This window comes from Rhincodon typus, chromosome 6 (genome assembly GCF_021869965.1).
Source record: "Rhincodon typus isolate 14 chromosome 6, sRhiTyp1.1, whole genome shotgun sequence".
Taxonomy (NCBI): Eukaryota; Metazoa; Chordata; class Chondrichthyes; order Orectolobiformes; family Rhincodontidae; genus Rhincodon; species Rhincodon typus.
The window spans coordinates 45,592,010-45,610,540 of NC_063337.1; the positions used below are offsets into that span (position 1 = coordinate 45,592,010).

Consider the following 18,531-nt stretch of genomic DNA (forward strand, 5'->3'; position numbering starts at 1 on the left):
TTCAAATTTGCAATGGGATTTAAACAACTTCTGAGGTGAAAGTGGCAACCACAGTTGACAGAGGGATGTAGGGCTAATGTACAGGTCAATCTGTGCTGAATGATTTGAAACAATATCAATATCTGTATGAACCAGCAATTAAGCAAATGTTCAAGAACATGCACAACATATTAAATAGAATTGAGATATTTTAGTAAGTTGATGCTTATAAAGAAACCAAATCATAAAATTCTACTTGCAGATCAATTGCATTAATCTTTAACACTTTATTGTACGTCTGGATAGTTTTAGCAAGGTATGCTAAAACGGCAGCATATCCAACCAAATCCTAGATCAGAATCTAGTGCAAGAACCACAGTTCAGTTGGGTTTTTGAATTCTAGAATGTCTAAATTGAATTAAAGCCCATTTTGCATCATGACCCAGGATCAGCTCATTCTGCATAACCTCCAACATTATATTCATGCCATTGCTAAATTTAACTCCACCTCCATAATTTTTTTCACCCTTGCCCTTATCCATCAACTAGTGAAACCATAGACCAGGTCTTTGTTACTTCCAGAGTCAACTACATCAACATAGGAAGCTAGCTAGCTTCCTGCATTCTAACATCCATAAAAGTTGAGGCTGTCCAAAACTCTGCTGCCTGTTTGCTTTCAACCACTGTGCTTGCTGACATATATTGGTTCCCAATCAAGCACCAGTTTGATTTTAATACTATTAACCTGGTTTTCAAATCTAACTGTAGCCTTGCAGCTCCCATGTGTAATCTCCTCCAGCCCCACAGTACTGTATATTTGCATGCCATGAATGCTGGGTTCTTATTAATCACCAACTTTCACTGCTCCAGCGTTAGCATCCCTGGCTTGCGGCAGTGTTCCAGCGAAGCTCAATGCAAGCTGGAAGAACAACACCTCATTTTCCGCTTGGGGACCCTGCAGCCTCCTGGACTCAATATTGAGTTCAATAATCTTAGGGCCTAAACTCTCCCATGTCCCAGACCCCCTACCCCACACACCAGGCCTTGTGTGTAATGGCAGGCTATTGTTAGTCCCTAACAGGGACTAACAGATCCCATTAACTATTTTCCCTCCTAGCCAGATCATTTTCAACTCCTTTGTCTATCCAACTGCTCCTCTCTCTCTCTTTGGGTGCCATCCTTTATCCTATCGTTTACTCCCTGTCCCATCCCCCTCCTTATTTTCTGCATATAAACCGATGTTTTCCCAGCTACGATCGGAGGCCAACTTCAACAAGGGAACCTCCAAATCGTCCACTTTCTTCCTCAACCAAGGATTCCCGAGCACCGTTGTCAACAGGGCCCTCAACCGGGTCCAACCTATCTCCCACACTTCCGCCCTCACACCCTCTCTTCCCCCCCCCCCCCCAACAGCGATAAAGGTTCCCCTTGTCCTTACCTCCCATCCCACCAGCATCCACATCCAGAAGATCAGATTCCATTTTCATCACCTCCAGTGAGATGCCACTACCAGACACACATTCTCCTCCCCTATCCACCTTCAGAAGGGGCTGTTCCCTCTGGGACACCCTAGTCCACACTTCCTTCACCCCAACATCCCCCTCCCCTGCAACCGGCGAAGGTGCAACACTTGCCACTTAGCTCCTCCCACTCCAGTAACCAAGGGCTCAAACATACCTTCCAGGTGAAACAATACTTCACCTGCACTTCCCAGAATCTAGTCTACTGCATTCGCTGCTCACAATGTGGTCTCCTCTACTTTGGGGAAACGAAGCGTAGACTGGGTGACCTCTTTGCAGAACATCTATGCTCCGCTCACAAAAAAAACCCCAAGCTTCCAGTTGCCTGCCACTTTAACACACCACCCTGTTCCTTGGCCAAAATCTCTGTCTCTGGCTTGCTGCAGTGTTCCAGCAAAGCTCAATGCAAGGTGGAAGAACAGCATCTCATCTTCTGCTTGGGGACCCTGCAGCCCTCTGGACTCAGTATTGAGTTCAATAATCTTAGGGCCTAAATTCTCCCATGTCCTAGCCCCCTACCCAACACACCAGGCCTTGTTATCACATAGCCTGCAATTACACACTACCTATTGTTAGTCACCATCAGTCCCCATTAACAGCTATTCACTCTCCTAGACTGATCATTATGAACTCCTTTGTCTATCCAACTGCTCCTCTCCTCAGGCTCCATCCTTTATCCTATTGTTTGCTCCCTGCCTCATCTCCCTCCCCATTTTCTGCATATAAACAGACGTTTTCCCAGCTACCATCGGTTCTGAGGAAGGGTGACCAGACCTGAAACGTTAACTGATCGTTTCTTCACAGATGCTACTAGACCTGCTGAGCTTTTCTAGCAACTTGTTTTTGTTCCTGATTAGCATCCATACCTTCAGTTTTTCAGTCACAGGCTATAGAACACTTTCCCTATAGCTCTCTGCCTCCCCTTCCTCCGTTAAGGGGCAAAGGACCTGCTCCTACAACAAAGTTTTTTGTTATCTGTCTTTTTATGTCAAATGGCTCAGTCTCATATACCATATTATAGTGCTTTCTTCAAGCACATCAGGACAATTCACTACTTTAAAGTACTGTAGAAGGTGATCTTCCTCTCTGTATACATGATATACACACTAACATCAGGAACAGAAAAAAAATCTGGTAACAGAATACATTTGGAAAAGTTACAGTTTAAAACAGGATACAGAGAGCAAGATGGATAACATAAGTATTTAAAAAGATTTAAGTGTTTATATTGTTTCTTATTACCACAACATGGATTTTATGGTTTTGATTAGTCAGGCAATTTTAGTCAGTGCATAAATTGGAAAACTTTTAGAATAGCCCAAGGAGATTCATTTTAAAATAGCACATACTGAAAAAAATTCTTTACCTCTTTGCAAGTTCATACTCCTTGGCTTCATAATAGAGTTTTGCAAACAAAAACCCTTTGAGTGATTTCTGAAAAGGAAGTTGGAAGGTTATGTGAAATAGACAAAATTTTGAAGAGTACACTTCAAAAAAATTCCTCAGGATATACAAATTTGTTTAACAGCTCACTGCATAAAATTCATCAATCGGTACAAACCATTATTACATCTGCAAACAAACTAAGAAGTCAATGAACTACTTATAGCAATTCGTACATTTCACATGCTGATGTCAATAGAAACTTTCTATTAAGCATCTATTGTTTCAGAGATAGTAGGAACTGCAGATGCTGAAGAAGGGTCTAGGCCCGAAACGTCAGCCTTCCTGCTCCTCTGATGCTGTTTGGCCTGCTGTGTTCATCCAGTCCTACACCTTGTTATGTCTATTAAGCATCTATGACTAGTTTCATTTCTTCAAAAGCGGGATCAAAACTGAAAGTCTGGATGAGCTTAGTTTATAGAATCCAGCATCGCCAAACTTCAATACAGATCACTGCCGCCTCCACTTTGAAACAAAGTGCTAAACTACAGCTGCTTAACAAATTGATAGATTCTTGCCTTAATTCCTCAGAACACAACCGCAGGGCCTGACAGAGGCGAGGCCTAGCAGCTGAGGCCACAATCTGCACTGCCCGCGCTTTCCTAGCCCGCGCAGTTTGTCTCCACATCCCGCAGTGTTGGACACTCACCTCACGGGGTGAGAGCGGCGTGACGCCCTGCATCGAGGCAATGTACCTATCCACTTCGGCCTTACTGCGCATCATGCGTCCTCACCGGCCTCGGGCAGCTGTGTATACACGGTTTGATAAACGCCACTCCTCTCAGATCAGTTCCGGTCCTACACCATCCCTTCCGTCCTGAACACAGAGCTTTCAGCACCGGTTCCGCCGACGCCGCACGACAAAACTGTGCCCAACGGCGCACAATGCGCCTGCGCCTTCGCCCGACGGTCGCCAATCACACGCCGGCCGCTGAAGTCACAAGGAACGCCGGACGTAATCCCGAGGTGACGTCAACAACGAGTGCGAGATTACACCCAAATCTCGCGAGGTTGAAGTTTTGGATTTCGGAAGAGCAGTTTTTATTCTGATGCTCCACAGTGAGAGGTTTAATCAGGTCACTGAACGTATGCGCACAGAAAAGGTGTATTCTTTTGTCACAAACTCACAGGAGATCAGTTTATTTTGTGCAAAAACAGAAGTTGCTGGAAAAACTCAGCAGGTTTGGCAGCATCTGTGAAGATAAATCAGATTAATAAGAGAACTCACTTATTCAGAAAGGTCACAGGACCTGAAACGTTATCTCTGCTTTCTCTCCACAGATGCTGCCAGACTTGTTGAGTTTTTCCACTAGTTTTTGTTTTTGTTTCAAATTCCGGCATCCGGTTTCGAATCTAGTTTGTATTGTGTCTTTATTGCATTGGCACTAAAATGAATATTTTGCAGTGAGCAAAAGTCAGGTGACTATGGCAAACCATGAGCATTTTAGTACCACTATATTTTGTATTGTGTTTCTATGCCGAACAATTTTTTCATTTGCAAAAATAACAAAATTGCATGGCATATGTTACTATTTACAATGTGGGATACCGAAGCTACCCATTATACACACCTGTTCCAATGTATTAGCAAAAAAATGAAAGAACTGCAGATGTTGGAAATCCGAAACAAAAACAGAAATTGCTGGAAAACTCGGCAGGCCTCGCAGGATCTGTAAAGAGAAAAACTGTTTACATTTCACATGCAGTGACTCTTCATCAGAATGATTCTAATTAAGGGTCACTGGTCTCAAAAAGTTAAATCTTATTGAATGGCTACCTACAGTGAAAGAACAGCTCCACTGTATGAATTTATGCTCCTGCAGTTGCAACCATAAATTGAGGCATTCATTTCCACTGTACACAATTGAAATGACAACTGCTCTAGGCAAGTTGTAGGTTACCACTTGGGTTGACTTTTTCAAAGTCAGAAGTTACAGGACACTAGGTTATAGTCCAACAGGTTTATTTGAAATCAAGCTTTTGGAGCACAACCCCTTCATCAGGTGGCTTTGACTGCTGAAGCCAGACAGGAATGTTCCCTCCCAGTCAGGGAACACTTCAGCAGTCAAGCGTATTCAGCCTCTGATTCTTGGGTAAGCATCCTCCAAGCTGGACTTCGAGAAACACAACAATGCAGAATCGCCAAGCAGGGACTGATAACCAAGTTCTGTACCCATGAAGATGGCCTCAACCGTGATCTTGGGTTCATGTCATGCTACATGTGACCCCACCACACTTCTGTACCTGTAAAATCTTCCTTACTGGCTGTTTTGACACCATCTCCTTGATAAATTGTTATGATCTCTGTGCCTTAATTGGTTTGTACAGTTTTGAATTACTTATTACTTTGGTTAGACCTTCGGCATGCGATTCTTATACCTATCATGTTATTCCAGTCATTTAGTATGTCTCCAGCACCATCTTATTTTTGATTTTTTGTAATTCTCTCTCTGTCTCATTTAGTCAGATTATAGGTCATCCCTTCACTGGTTAATCAGCTGTTGACACTTTACTCACTGTCTAACACTCATGGTCACCTGCAGAGACTTATTATCTGACACTCCACCCACACCAGTTGTATGATCTTTTGATCTCTGAACCCTTGATCTCTCTGCCTATAAACTCTGTGTCCATGTGCTTCTCTCTCACTGCACCCAATGAAGGGGCTGCGCTCCGAAAGCTTGTGATTTGAAATAAACCTGTTGGGCCAAAACCTGGCGTCCTGTGACTTCTGACTTTGTCAACCCCAGTCCAACACTGGCACCTCCATATAATGACATTTTCAAGGCGTTGAAGGTTGCACCCTGACTGACACCCCAGTGCTCAACTCTGGCAATGGTTTAGTAGTCTTATCAAAATTAAATTTGGCTTTCTGCTATTTCACTTTGATTTCATTACTCATACCTGTCACTAATTTTGGCTTGTAATTTTTTTTGCTATTGGAAGAGTAATTTGGGTGCAATGTGACATTCATATTTAAATTCAACTACTTTCCTTGCTTATAGTACATGTGTTTCTGCGCTTGAGAATTACCTTGTGTATGTCTGCTTAATTTGTTTGATTTACACAGACACATAGAAAATAGCCACAGGAGTATGAGGCAGCATGGTAGCTCAGTGGCTAGCACTGCTGCCTTACAATGCCAGGGACCTGGATGCGATTCAGGCCTTGGGCGACTGTCTGTGTGGAGTTTGCATGTTCTCCCCATTTTGGCAGGGGTTTCTCCAGGTGTTCTGGTTTCCTCCCACAGTCCGAAGATATGCAGGTTAGGTGGATTGGTCGTACTAAATTGCCCCGTAGTGGCCAGGGATGTGTGGGCTAAATGAGTTAGCCATGGTAAATGCAGAGTTATGGGGATATGGTTAGGGGTTAGGTCTGGGAGGAATGCTCTTCAGAGGGCCGGTGCAGAGTCAATGGTCCGAATGGCCTCTCTCTGCACTGCAGGGATTCTATAATTCTAGAAGTAGGCCATTCAGTCCTTCAGACCTGCACTGCCAATCATTAGGATCTTGGCTGGTCATCCAACTCAATAGCCTGTTCCTGCTTTTCTCCATATCCTTTGATCCCTTTAGCCCCAAGTGCTATGTCCAATACATCTATGTATATTTGTTATTCTTGCATGAGATGTACACATTACCAGCACGGCAAGCATTTGTTGCCCAACCCTAGTTACCCTTCCAGAGGCTAGTTAAGGAGTTAACAATGTTGCTGTGGTCTAGAGTCACATGTAGGCCAGAGCAGTTAAGGCTGACTGATTTCCTTCCTTGAAGGACATTACACTTTTGATGATGATCAGTGATAGTTCCTAAGCCAAGATTTTAATTCCAGATTTTATTATCAACTCTTGGTGGGATATGGGTACAATATAGAGAGCTGTAGCATTTATCCTGGTGAAGTGGAGAGATATTGACCTTCTTCCTACATTGTTATTCATTCATCCAGTTGGCTGAGACTGCAGTGAAATGGTAGCAACTTTGGACCAAGCTGGCATGGTCTAGTGTCACGACTTCCATTGCCTGTCCTGGGAGTAGAGGACATCCTGCCCCTGTATTACCCCAAGCAGCAGGACCTCCAGGTCACACCCACAAAGTGGGACATCATATTCCTCTCATTTGCTAAGAATCAGGCAAATATCAGGAACTGTGCAGGGCAGCTTCGGGCTGCCAGCACTTGTACAGATGCATAACAGCCTTTTAAAGATGACACTGGCACTGGGGATGCTGGGCAGTTCCGAATTTGCAACCTACCCTTTGACCATGATCTTACTGCCCCTATGTCTATCAGCATATTGCAAGGATTGGTCTGTTCTGCCATGAAAATAGTCCAGTTGCTGATTTACAAATTAAGCGCTTCTGCACATGTGGATCGCATTCTCATCTCTTACTGGACATGTTCTTATTGTGGTATCTGTTATTCCTATTACAATTCTGTCTTTAACGAGATCATTTATAGCTACACAAATACACAAAATTCTTAAAGCTCTGCTAATACAGGCATCTACTGATCAATGATCTCTCTTTATTTGAGGTTCAAAGCGTGCGTTGTTCTCCATACATTTGACCTATGTCCCTTTGTAATTTTCTACTCCTTTATCATAATATGTGAGAATGCTGGGATAACTCAGTGTGAAGCTGGAGGAGTGCAGCAGGCCAGGCAGCATCAGAGGAGCAGGAAAGCTGACGTTTCGGGTCGGGAACCTTCTTCAGAAATGGGGAGGGGGAAGGGAGCTCAGAAATACATAGAGAGGGGGGGGGGGCTGGGGAAGGTGGGTGGGATGTTGATAGGTGAGTGCAGGTAGGTAGTGGTGGGGATTGTTCAGTAAGGTGGGAGGGGCAGATAGGTGGGAGAGAAGGTGGACAGGTTGTGTCAGATCATGGAGGCAGGGTTGAGAGGGAGGGTTGGTCATGGGATGAGACCAGGGGTGGGGAGATTTTGAAACTGGTAAAATTCACGTTTAGGCCATTGGGTTGTCGACTCCCAAGGCGGAATGTGAGGTGCTGCTCCTCCAGTTTCCAGGTGGCGTCATTGTGCCACTGGAGGAGGCCCAGGATGGACATGTCACCCAGGGAGTGGGAGGGGGAGTTAAAATGGTTCGCAGCTGGAAATTTGGTCGTTTGTCACAAACAGAGCGCAGATGCTCTACAAAGCGGTCTCCAAGCCTCCGCTTGGTCTCATTGATGTACAGGAGGCCACATCGGGAGCAGCAGATGCAGTAGACTACATTGACGAATGTGCAGGTGAACCCCTGACTAATGTGGAAGGTTTGATTTGTGCCTTGGATGGAGGGGAGGGGCGAAGTGTAGGGGCAGGTGTAGCACATCCTGCGGTTGCAGGGAAAGGTGCCGGGGGTGATGGGGCTAGTGGGAAGTGTGGAGCGGACGAGGGAGTTGAAGAGAGACCGGTCCCTACAGAAGGCAGATACGGGTGGGGAGGGAAATATATCCTTGGTTGTGGAGTCAGATTGTAGGTGGCGGAAGTGGTGGAGAATGATACGTTGGATGCGGAGGTTGGTGGGGTGATACATGAGGACAATGGGATTCTGCCTTGTTTTTGTTGGGGGGAGGGGATGTGAGGCAGAGGTGCGGGAAACGTAAGAGACGCGGTTGAGGGCATTTTCTTTTACCGGAGGGGGGAACTTGATGTGAGAATGTTTATGCTTTACCATATGACTGTGGTATCTTTTAAATTTGAATTAGATATGTGTTTAAAAACAGACAATAGTAAGAGCTGTGAGAACGGGCAAGGAAATGGGGTCATGTAGCTCCAGTTAAGTAAGCATCAACATTAAGGTCCAGTTGGTCAAGTTGACTCATCTTAATCTATAAGTCCCATGGTTCTTTCACTAAATTATGCAGCACTACAGGAAACTTCAGCGCTTGCTCCAACTGCAATTGCAACAGGAAAACAAGGATACCGGAGCAATGTTTTGTTACCTTCTTCTGGTTTGGCGAGCCCGGTTTTCTCCTTGCGTTGTGTCTGGGGCTTGTGGTATTGGTCAAGTCGGTTGTTTCTTCAAGTTGTCAGTCTTTAGTTCTAATGGTTATGGTCAGTTGTTGAGGTTCTCGCCATCAGTGTTGTCAGCTTGGAAAGGCCCATGCTCGGAAGCTCTTGTTCAGATTTCTCTCGGTTGGCTTCCCCCGTCTCGGATGTCCTTTGTTTCGATGAGGCCCTGGGTTCGGCTTCCCTGTTCTCAGTGCTTGGTTCCAAAGCTGCTTGTGGGGGAAGCCTGTGGGGCAGCTTTTCGTGCAAAAGCTTATTTTCAAAAAAGGCCCTTCAGATAAGATCAGGGCTGGCAGTTATAATGACTGTTATCTCTGCTCAAATCCAGCATCTCTGTCAGCCCCATACAATCAGCATTGTGTAGCCTGAGGTGTAACAGTTGTCTTGGGTAGGGTCTGTTGGTTTCAGTTGATTGTTCCCTAGAGAGATGCATTGGGATTCCAGGATGAACAGTAGTCCCAGACTTCAATGCCCATTCTGCTGGTTGTGTTATGTATTTCCCACAGAACTCAGTCCAGCTGTCCCTTTTCTTTTAAAAGTTTTGAAAGTCCAGGGTTTTGTCCATATGTTTTAATATTGGGGGTTTTTGCTTAATCTTACATTACATTTTACTTCAAATCACACATGGGAGACAGTTCTAAATGTGAGAGCATAAATGCTGCCCAAGTCTAGTTTTGCTCTTGGGCACATTGCACCATGGACAAAATGCTGCCCAAATGTTTAGATTGGTGACAGGTTATCACCACAAGGTATCAGAAATTATCTGATTTTACACAAATATAGAACAGGGAAAAGGAGGTGGTGGAAGGTTGCGGGGATGGATGGTAAAAAAATAAGGGAACAGTCTGTCATGAATTTGAAGACAGAAAGAAAAATGCAATATAAAAACTGGAGATACGACTCTAAGACAGCAAACAGTGGTAATCATCAGTAGATGCATCATGGTCACTGGTACTGCAGCATGGTGCTTGGTTTGGAATTCCGACCACACAGCCAGTAGGTTAGACTGGAATCTGTCATTCCTATTCCATCATAAAATCCTCATATCTTTGCTAGATTTCCCTGTGCTTGCGATTCTGTTGCAACCATATAATAATCGGTATCTGGGGGCACAGAAAGGGCCTGCTTGTGGTGCAGTTGTAGTGTCCCTGCCTCTGGACTGAGAGACCTAGGTTCAAGTCCCCCTCCTCCAGAGGTGTGTAATAATATCTCTGAGCAGGTTGTTTAGCAAAAAAATAAGAACTCGTCTTGTCTGTGCCAATCAGAAAATAGTCTCCCAACCTCAATCTTTTGGTCTGTAACCTGGAAGATGATGATGGAGTGGTAATATTGCTGGATGGCTAGTAATCCAGAATCTCAGTTTAATGTGCCGGGACATGAGTTCAAATCCCACTTTTAGGAAGCTAGGGAAGAAATTACAGGGCCCATGATAGATATTTGTATCATCTACAGCCACAGATGAGGTGCCAAAAGACTGAAGGGTGACTAATGTTTTGCCTTTATTTCAGAAAGGCTGCATGGAAACTCCAAGGAACCTTAGACCAGTGGTGTTGGAGGGCATTCTGAGAGACAGGATAAACATGCATTTGAAGAGGCAAGCACTAATTAGGGATAGTCACCATGACTTTGTCTCACAAATTTGATTGAATTTTTTGAAGTGACAAAGAAGATTGATGAAGGCAAAGCAGTGGATGTTGTTTGTATGGACTTCAGCAAGGCATTCAACAAGGCACCGAATGGTAGAATGTTTTGCAACGTTAGATCCAGGGAGAGCTAGTCACTTGGATACAAAATTGGCTTGACAGTAGGAGACACAGGGCGATAGTGGAGGGTTGTTTTTTTGGACTGGAGCCTGTGACTATCAGGGATCAGTGCTGGGTCCACTGTTGTTTGTCATTTATATAAACAATTTGGATGAGAATATAGGAAGCATGATTAGTAAGTTTGCAGATGACACCAAAATTGGGTGGTATGGTAGACAGTGAAGAAGGTTATCTAAGATTATGAAGGGATCTTGATCAATTGGGCCAATGGGCCGTGGAGTGCCAGATGGAGTTTAATTTAGATAAATGAGATGTTGCATTTTGATAAGTCAAACAAGGGCAGGACATACACAGTTAATAGTAGGGCTCTGGGGAGTGTTGTCAAACAGAGAGACCTACAGGTTCAGGTACTTAATTCCTTGAAAGTTGTGTCACATTTATACAGGATGGTTAAGGTGTTTAGCACGCTTGCCTTCATTGCTTAGACCATTGAGTATAGGAGTTGGGATCTCATGTTGCAGTTGTACAGGATGTTGGTGAGGCTACTTTTGGAGTTTTGGAGTTCTGGTCACCCAGATATAGAAAGGATATTATTAAATTGGAGAGGGTGCAGAAAAGATTTACAAGGATGTTATCGGGATTCAAGGGTTTGAGTTTTAAGGAAAGGCTGGATAGACTGGGACTTTTTTCATTTTGGAGTGTAGGCACTTGAGGGGTGACATTATAGAGGTTTTTAAAATCATGAGGGGCATAGACAAGGTGAACACAAAGGTCTTTTCCCCAGGGTAGGAGAGTTCAAAACTAGATGGCATAATTTTAAGGTGAGAGGAGAAAGATTTAAAAGGGACAGTTTTTTCTCACAGAGGGTGGTTTGTATATGGAATGAACTGCAAGAGGAAGTGCTAGATGCAGGTACAGTTAGAACATTTAAAAGACATTTGGACAGGTTTGTGAATAGGAAGTGTTTAGAGCAACATGGGCCAAACGCAAGCTAATGGGACTAGTTTAGTTTGGGAAACTTGGTTGGCATGGACGATTTAGACAAATGATCTTTTTCCATGCTGAATGACTCTATGGCAAATTTAGTTAAATGGCTAGCCTAATGATAACCATGTAAGAATGAAGTCATTGCTGAAGAAGTTGAGGATTTGATCCGTATGGGTTGCTTTTCTGTATACTGAGGTTTGGAACTCTGTGTTGGTCATACGCACAACTTTAACTTCCAGAAACGGAAGTTGGTTGTTGTCCACATCAACCACCACAATGTCCACAAACAAAGTTGCATTAGGACACTATTTAAACAGGCCAGGACACACTGCAACACTCCAGAACTACACAAGAAAGAGGAAGAACACTGATACAAGATCCTTGCTTTAAACAGATATCCCCGCAATTTCATCCACAGATGCCTACTAAACAGACAACAACAGGAGGACACAGTACGCCCTAACACACTGGCCACACTGGCCACACTGCCCTACATGAAGGACATATCAGAACTGACAACAAGACTCCTAAGATCACTAGGAATCATGATAGCCCACAAGCCCACAGCCACTCTACAACAAACACTTGCAAGGATTAAAGACTCCATTCCCACAACATGCAGAACTAACGTGGTTTACAAAATACCATGCAACGACTGCCACAAACAATACATCAGACACACTGGAAGGAAACTAACCATCAGAATGCATGAGCATCAACTAGCAGCAAAATGGCATGATGAACTCTCCTAATATCAGTGAAGGCCCCTGGCACTGTGAGGCAGCAGTGCCAACCACCGAGTCACTGTGTCGCCCATTAATGTTTAGTCTGTGGGAAGAAACCCACACGCAGACAAGGGGAGAAGGTCCAACGTCCACACATACATCACCTAAGGTTAATCAAAACTGGGTCCCTCTCGCTGTAAGGTCCCAAAATCACTTGGAGCCTCCCGTGTGACAAGCGGGGATACTAACCACTATACTACTGAGGACAGCTAAAGGTAAAATTGCCCGGGTCTTGCAGGACCATTGGTCTGTTCTCTCATTAGAGAGAGAGACAACTGGTGGTCATTTAACCTGAGGGTCATCGCACCTCAGGCAAAGGGATAGATTGAGAGGGAAAGTCCTTCCTGGAATTGAACCCATGTGTTGGCATTTCTTTGCATTGCAAATCAACCATCAAGCCAACTGAGCTAACTGGTCCCTTTTAAACATGTGACATTTACGTACAGTATTCATCACAGAATCCCTATAGTGTAGAAGCAGGCCATTCGGCCCATCAAGTTCATACCAATCCTCTGAAGGACATCCCACCCAGACCTGTACTCTATCCCTGTAACCCTGCATTTCCCATGGCTAATCCACTTAGCCCTCTAAACTCCACACAGACAGCTGCCCGAAGCTGGAATCAAACCTGGGTCCCTGGCGCTGAAAGGCAGCCGTGCTAACCACTGAGCTACCATGCCGCCCAAGATAGGCACCAAATTAGATGCAGAACCTCAAATGTCACAATCTCTGGATTATTACTTGAGCTACCTGTCAACTGGCATAGAATAAATCAGATAGAAGTGATGAATGAATGGTTCAAAGACTGGTGGAGGAGAGGTGGATGCTGGCACCAGTGCTGAGGAAAGTGGGACCTGGACTAAAAGGATGGTTTCCACCTAAACCATGTTGGGGCCGAAGATCTTGCCAATTGCCAAATTAGGGAAGTAGAGAGGATTGTTAACTGGGGCTGAAGGATCAAATTTGGGAAAACGTAATGAATTAAAGCATAGTAGCAAAGCTAAAGAAGGAGGTATTAATACTGGAAACGATAGACTATGACACTAAGGGATACAGAATATGAATCTAAGAATCAATCAAGAGGTAAGACTAGAATTTACAAAATAAGTAAAAGGATAGACTAAAGTCTCTGTATCTGAATGTATGTAGCAATTGAAAAAAAATCTGATGAACTGAGAATGCAAATATAAGTATGATTTGGTAGCCATTACATAGACATGGCTGAAAGATGTCCTGCTTCGATTCTTGAATATTGAAGAGAACATTATAGTTGGGAAGGATAGGAAAAGGTGGACAGGTAATTCTATTAGTTAATGATGGTTTTAGCTCAATACAGTGGGAATGACCTGACTCAGGAAAGCAGGATATCAAAACAGTTTTGTGGAATTGATAAATAATAAAGGCAAGAAGTCACTTGTGAGTGTAGTGTACAAGCCTCGTAACAGAAACCACTCAATTGGGTGCTACATAAAAGAAGAAATTTAGAGATTTTCAGAATTTCAGATTTGGGGAGGCAATGGCCTAGTGGTATTATCGCTGGACTGTTAATCCAGAGACTCCAGGTAATGTTCTGAGGACCCAGGTTTAAATACCACGATGGTGGAGTTTGAATTCAATTAAAAAAAGTCTGGAATTCAGAATCTAACAATGACTATGAGTTGACTGTTGATTGTTGGGGAAAAAACCCATCTGGTTCACAAATGTCCTTTAGGGAAGGAAACTGCCATTCTCACCTGGTCTGGCCTACATGTGACTCCAGACCCACAGCAATGTGGTTGACTCTTAACTGGTGACCGGGCAATTAGAGATGGGCAATAAATGCTGGTCTGGCCAGTGACACTCTCATCCCATGGATGAATAATTAAAAAATAGAAAGGTACAGTGATAAATATGGGAGATTTTAATCTACATGTTCACTGGAAATGGGCAGAAGTAACCTAGATGAGAACAGCATAGAATGCTTTCAGGGTAGTTTCTTAGATGTGCATACTCTGGAGCTGACCAGAAAGCACACATTATAATAGAGCTGGTATTATGCAAAGAGATAGGATTAATTAATGAGATCATTACTAAAGATGCCACTAGGAAGCAGTGACCATAAAATGGTTGAATTTTACATTCAATGAGGTATTTTGAGTAAAAATTTAAATAAGGTCAATTATGAGGACATGAAAGCAGAGCTGGCAAAGCAAATTGGTATATTAAGTTAAAGGATAGGTCAATAGGGACACAGTTGCAGACACTTAATGGGATATTTCAGAATATACAGAATAGATACACCCCAATAAATAAGATAAATTCCAAAGAACAGACTCACTCTTCATGGTTTTCTCGAATTGAATAAGCTTTATTAACACATGTACTCTTACAGCGCCACCTTAGGTATAAATGTACCTAGGTACAGCTTCTTCATTTACGAGATTAGTTACAGTGTAACAATGTCAGCAACACATGGTGCCATCTTAGGTACGGAGGACCTAGGTACAACCCTTAGTTACAGAATAGAGAAATGATGAAAAAAGTTACATTGCAGCTATATTCGGTATAACCATAGGTCAGAAAAACAAGAAGGTAAAAGTTAAAGCCATTTAATAAAATTATAAAAGCAGATAGTAAGCATTTCTATAAAGTTTTAAAGAAGAGTTAATAAAGAGAGCGCTGTTCCTATAGAAAGTGAGACGAAAGAATTAACAATGAAAAATAAACAATTGGCAAATGAATTTAATAGGTATTTTGGATCAGTCTTCACTATAGAGAACAAAAGGAACATCCCAGAAGCAGCAGTAAACTGGGAAATAGAAGGAAGGGGAGATCTCAGGAAAATCAGAATTAGCAGGGAAGTGATGCTGAGTGATTTATGGGAGCTGCAGTCTGCCAAGAGCTCGGGTCCTGATGGACTCCATCCTTGTGCCTTAGAATAAGTGGCCACTCAAAGTTGATACATTGGCTTTAACTTTCCAATATTGTCTTGATGAGGGACTCTCCCATTGATTTGGAAGATAGCAAATGTTAACTCTCATTTTCAAAAACGGAGGGAGGGCAAAAGAAAGCAGGAATCCACAGGTCAGTCAGTTTAACATTAGGCATAGGGTAAATGTTAAGAGCTATTAGTAAAGGAGTTATAGCAGGGAATTTAGATAAGTTGTAGGTAATCAGAACTAAAACCGAAAGAACTGTGGATGCTGTAAATCAGGAGCAAAAACAAAGTTGCTGGAAAAGCTCAGCAGGTCTGGCAGCATCTGTGAGAGAAAAAGCAGAGTTAACATTTCGGGATTGGTGACTCTTCTTCAGAACATTCGGAGGAAGGGTCACCAGACCCGAAAGATTAACTCTGTTCTTTCCCTCACAGATGTTGCCAGGTGTGCTGAGCTTTTCCAGCAACTTTGTTTTTGTTGTTGTTGTAATCAGAACTAATATTGTTTTGTGAAAAGCGTTTCATGTTTGACCAATTTGTTGGAGTTCTTTGTGGAGATAACACATTCTGTAAACGAAAGTAAACTGACAGATGTATTGTACTTAGATTTCCTTTAGACATTTGGCAAGATGCTGCATCAAAGGTTCTTTGGGAAAATAAAAACTCATGGTGTAGGGAGATCTGAGTGCCCTCATGCATGAATTGCAAAACATTATTATGCAGGTACAACAAGTAATTAGGAAAGCTAATAGAATGCCATAATTTATTGTGAAGGAAATTAAACACAAAACTATGCTTCAGTTATACAGGACACTGATCAGACTGCATCTGTGCACAGTATTGGTCATCTTATTTAAGGAATGATGTAAATGTATTGGAAGCAGTTCAGAAGGTTTACTCAACTAAAACCTGGGATGGGTGGGTTGTCTTATGAGGAAAGTTTTGACAAACTAGACTTGTATCTGCTGGAGTTTAGAGGAGTAAGAGACAACTTGATTGAATTATATAAAAGAAGTTTGACAGGGTAGATGTGGAGAGGGTATTTCTCTTATGGGTGAAACTGGAACACTTGCCATTGTTTAAAAATCAGGCATTTCCCATTTAAAGCAGAGATTAGGCAAAGCTTTTCTTCTCAATGGGTCGTCAGTCTTTGGCTCACTGATGGAGGAGGATATACTGCAGATATCACAGCTCCAGTTAAAAGTGTTTGATGGGGGTTCAGGGAGACAAAGCTCAGCACTACAGCACCGTGGGGCACAGTCACACAGACTTTTAGATCACAATTTGAAACTTAATACGACAGGGATTGTGTCAACAAGCCTCAGTTTTTACTGTTGAAAATTTGGTCAGCTTACTACTTGTTATCTCTTGTGCAAGACTTGAGTGAAAGCTCAGATGCAAGGAGATTTGAATTGGCAACATTTTGTGGAACTTTGTGGTAACTGCGCAAATGCACACACTTGGTAAAGCACATGTGCCTAGTTCCAGGCCCTACATGTCATTGTGTCTCATACAAAACAGGCACAGGTTTGAAAAGGATTTGAACAGGGCTGGAGGGAAGAGAACAGATTGGGTCAGACAGAACAGACAGGAGTAGGGAGATGATTAGGTCCACAAGAAGGGAGGCAGAAGAGACTATCTGTTCTCCGTTTCCTTCTATCTCCTCCCAGCTCAATGTGATCCTGTCGCACAATCTCTTCCAGACCCCCAAACCTGATCCTTCCCTAACTCCTTCCTGTTCATGGCTGCACTTGGGCATGTGTGTCTTCACAAGGGATAGTACTAAGCACATTTAATGACAGGAAACATCTGCTTTTTCAAATTGGTTTTTCAAGTCTGTTTGTTGTGTGTTAGTCCTGGAAGTGCAGGTCAAAAAGATTCAGCTTTGTATCTCCTGTTTGCAAAATGGAGTTATCAGGATAATGGCAAACTTAGGAAACTAATGGCTTTTCAAGGGCTATAACCACTGGGCAGTACCTTATGCTAACCTTTTGATTTCCTGAAAAAAGGTTTGTCTTGATTACACCTTAGAAAGTGGTCACTGGGGAGGTGTCACAGAAGAACTGCTTATTAAAATAATTTGAAAACATTTTCATTGCTTTTGCAGATTTTTTTCTGTCACAACAAGTGTTTTCTGGTAGGTTATAAATTTTAGGGGAGCAGACTGCTGTGATACCCTGCACAAGTAACAAGTCTCACTTGTGCCTGGTCTGTGCAATGCAGATTGAAGCTGTAGGTTGAGCATTTCTAACCTATATGGTTCACCAAGCTTGTGCTTGTCTTCGTGATTAATGAACATTTGCCACAATTATTAATAATAAAGATGTATTCAGAACATTGTATGAGTGACTACAGCTGTTCATTCCAAATTAATAAATAGTAAAACAGAAGGAGGTGCAGCTTTAGCAGGATGTTTCATGCTCATGGGTCATCTTGAGCTGACATCTCATGGTTTATATGAATTAGCTCCTTTACGAGCTTATTACTGTGGATCCTCATTTAGTTCTTCAATTGATTCACTTAAAGTGGTCTGTAAAATATTTAGCTTATGCATAGACATAAAAGCTTTTTAGTTTAGGAGGACAAAAGAAGAAAAAAAGACATTTTATGGATCCAGCAGATCAGGGGAGAAAAGCAAATGGGACTAGATCAGATTGAAATGTCTGCTTGGCACGGATGAGTTGGCCTGAATGGACTGTTTCTGTGCTGTATAAATCTATGACTATGGCAGCCAACCCAGTGACCAAGATGTGCGCGCAGACACTCTCAATAAATGTTATTCATTAGCATGTGTGCAAGTGGCTCCCAAGAGCAGACTGCATATGCTCCTCCAAGTCAGCAAACACAGCTACTTGAATTCTGTGTAGCCAACAACCTGATGATTTCCTTTGGGAAGAAGTAACAAAGTGCAGGCAAAGAAGCAAGCTGAAGTGTGTTGGCGAGAGACCAAAATTTTAAACTAACTTTTATGAATGAGAAAGGAACATAAATCAGTAACTTCAGGGACCTCCCTTCCATTCACCAAATTGCTAGCATTGCATTTTAATCTAAAAGAAAACAGGCAGATTTGGGTCAAGATTGGTTGCTAAAGTCTGAAAGTTTGTTTATCTAACCATTCTACCAATCAAAGCATTTCTCGG

At 42.8% G+C, this 18,531-nt stretch overlaps 1 protein-coding gene across 6 annotated transcripts in view; it reads right to left on the bottom strand.

The window, feature by feature from the left end:
- Positions 1-3,821, bottom strand: part of ranbp2 (RAN binding protein 2) — a 65,397-nt gene extending 61,576 nt beyond the window's left edge. For 3 of the 6 annotated variants that reach the window (XM_048597566.1, XM_048597565.1, XM_048597563.1), the window contains exons 1-2: positions 3,592-3,813; positions 2,866-2,933 (exon numbers count right to left, since the gene is read on the bottom strand). In XM_048597566.1, the coding sequence (XP_048453523.1) occupies positions 2,866-2,933; positions 3,592-3,666 (143 nt within the window). In that variant the 5' untranslated portion in view covers positions 3,667-3,813. Of the gene's footprint in view, positions 1-2,865; positions 2,934-3,591 lie in introns of all 6 variants that reach the window. The other 3 variants (XM_048597568.1, XM_048597567.1, XR_007262211.1) reach the window with 2 other exon arrangements.
- Between the last annotated feature and the right edge of the window lie 14,710 nt (positions 3,822-18,531).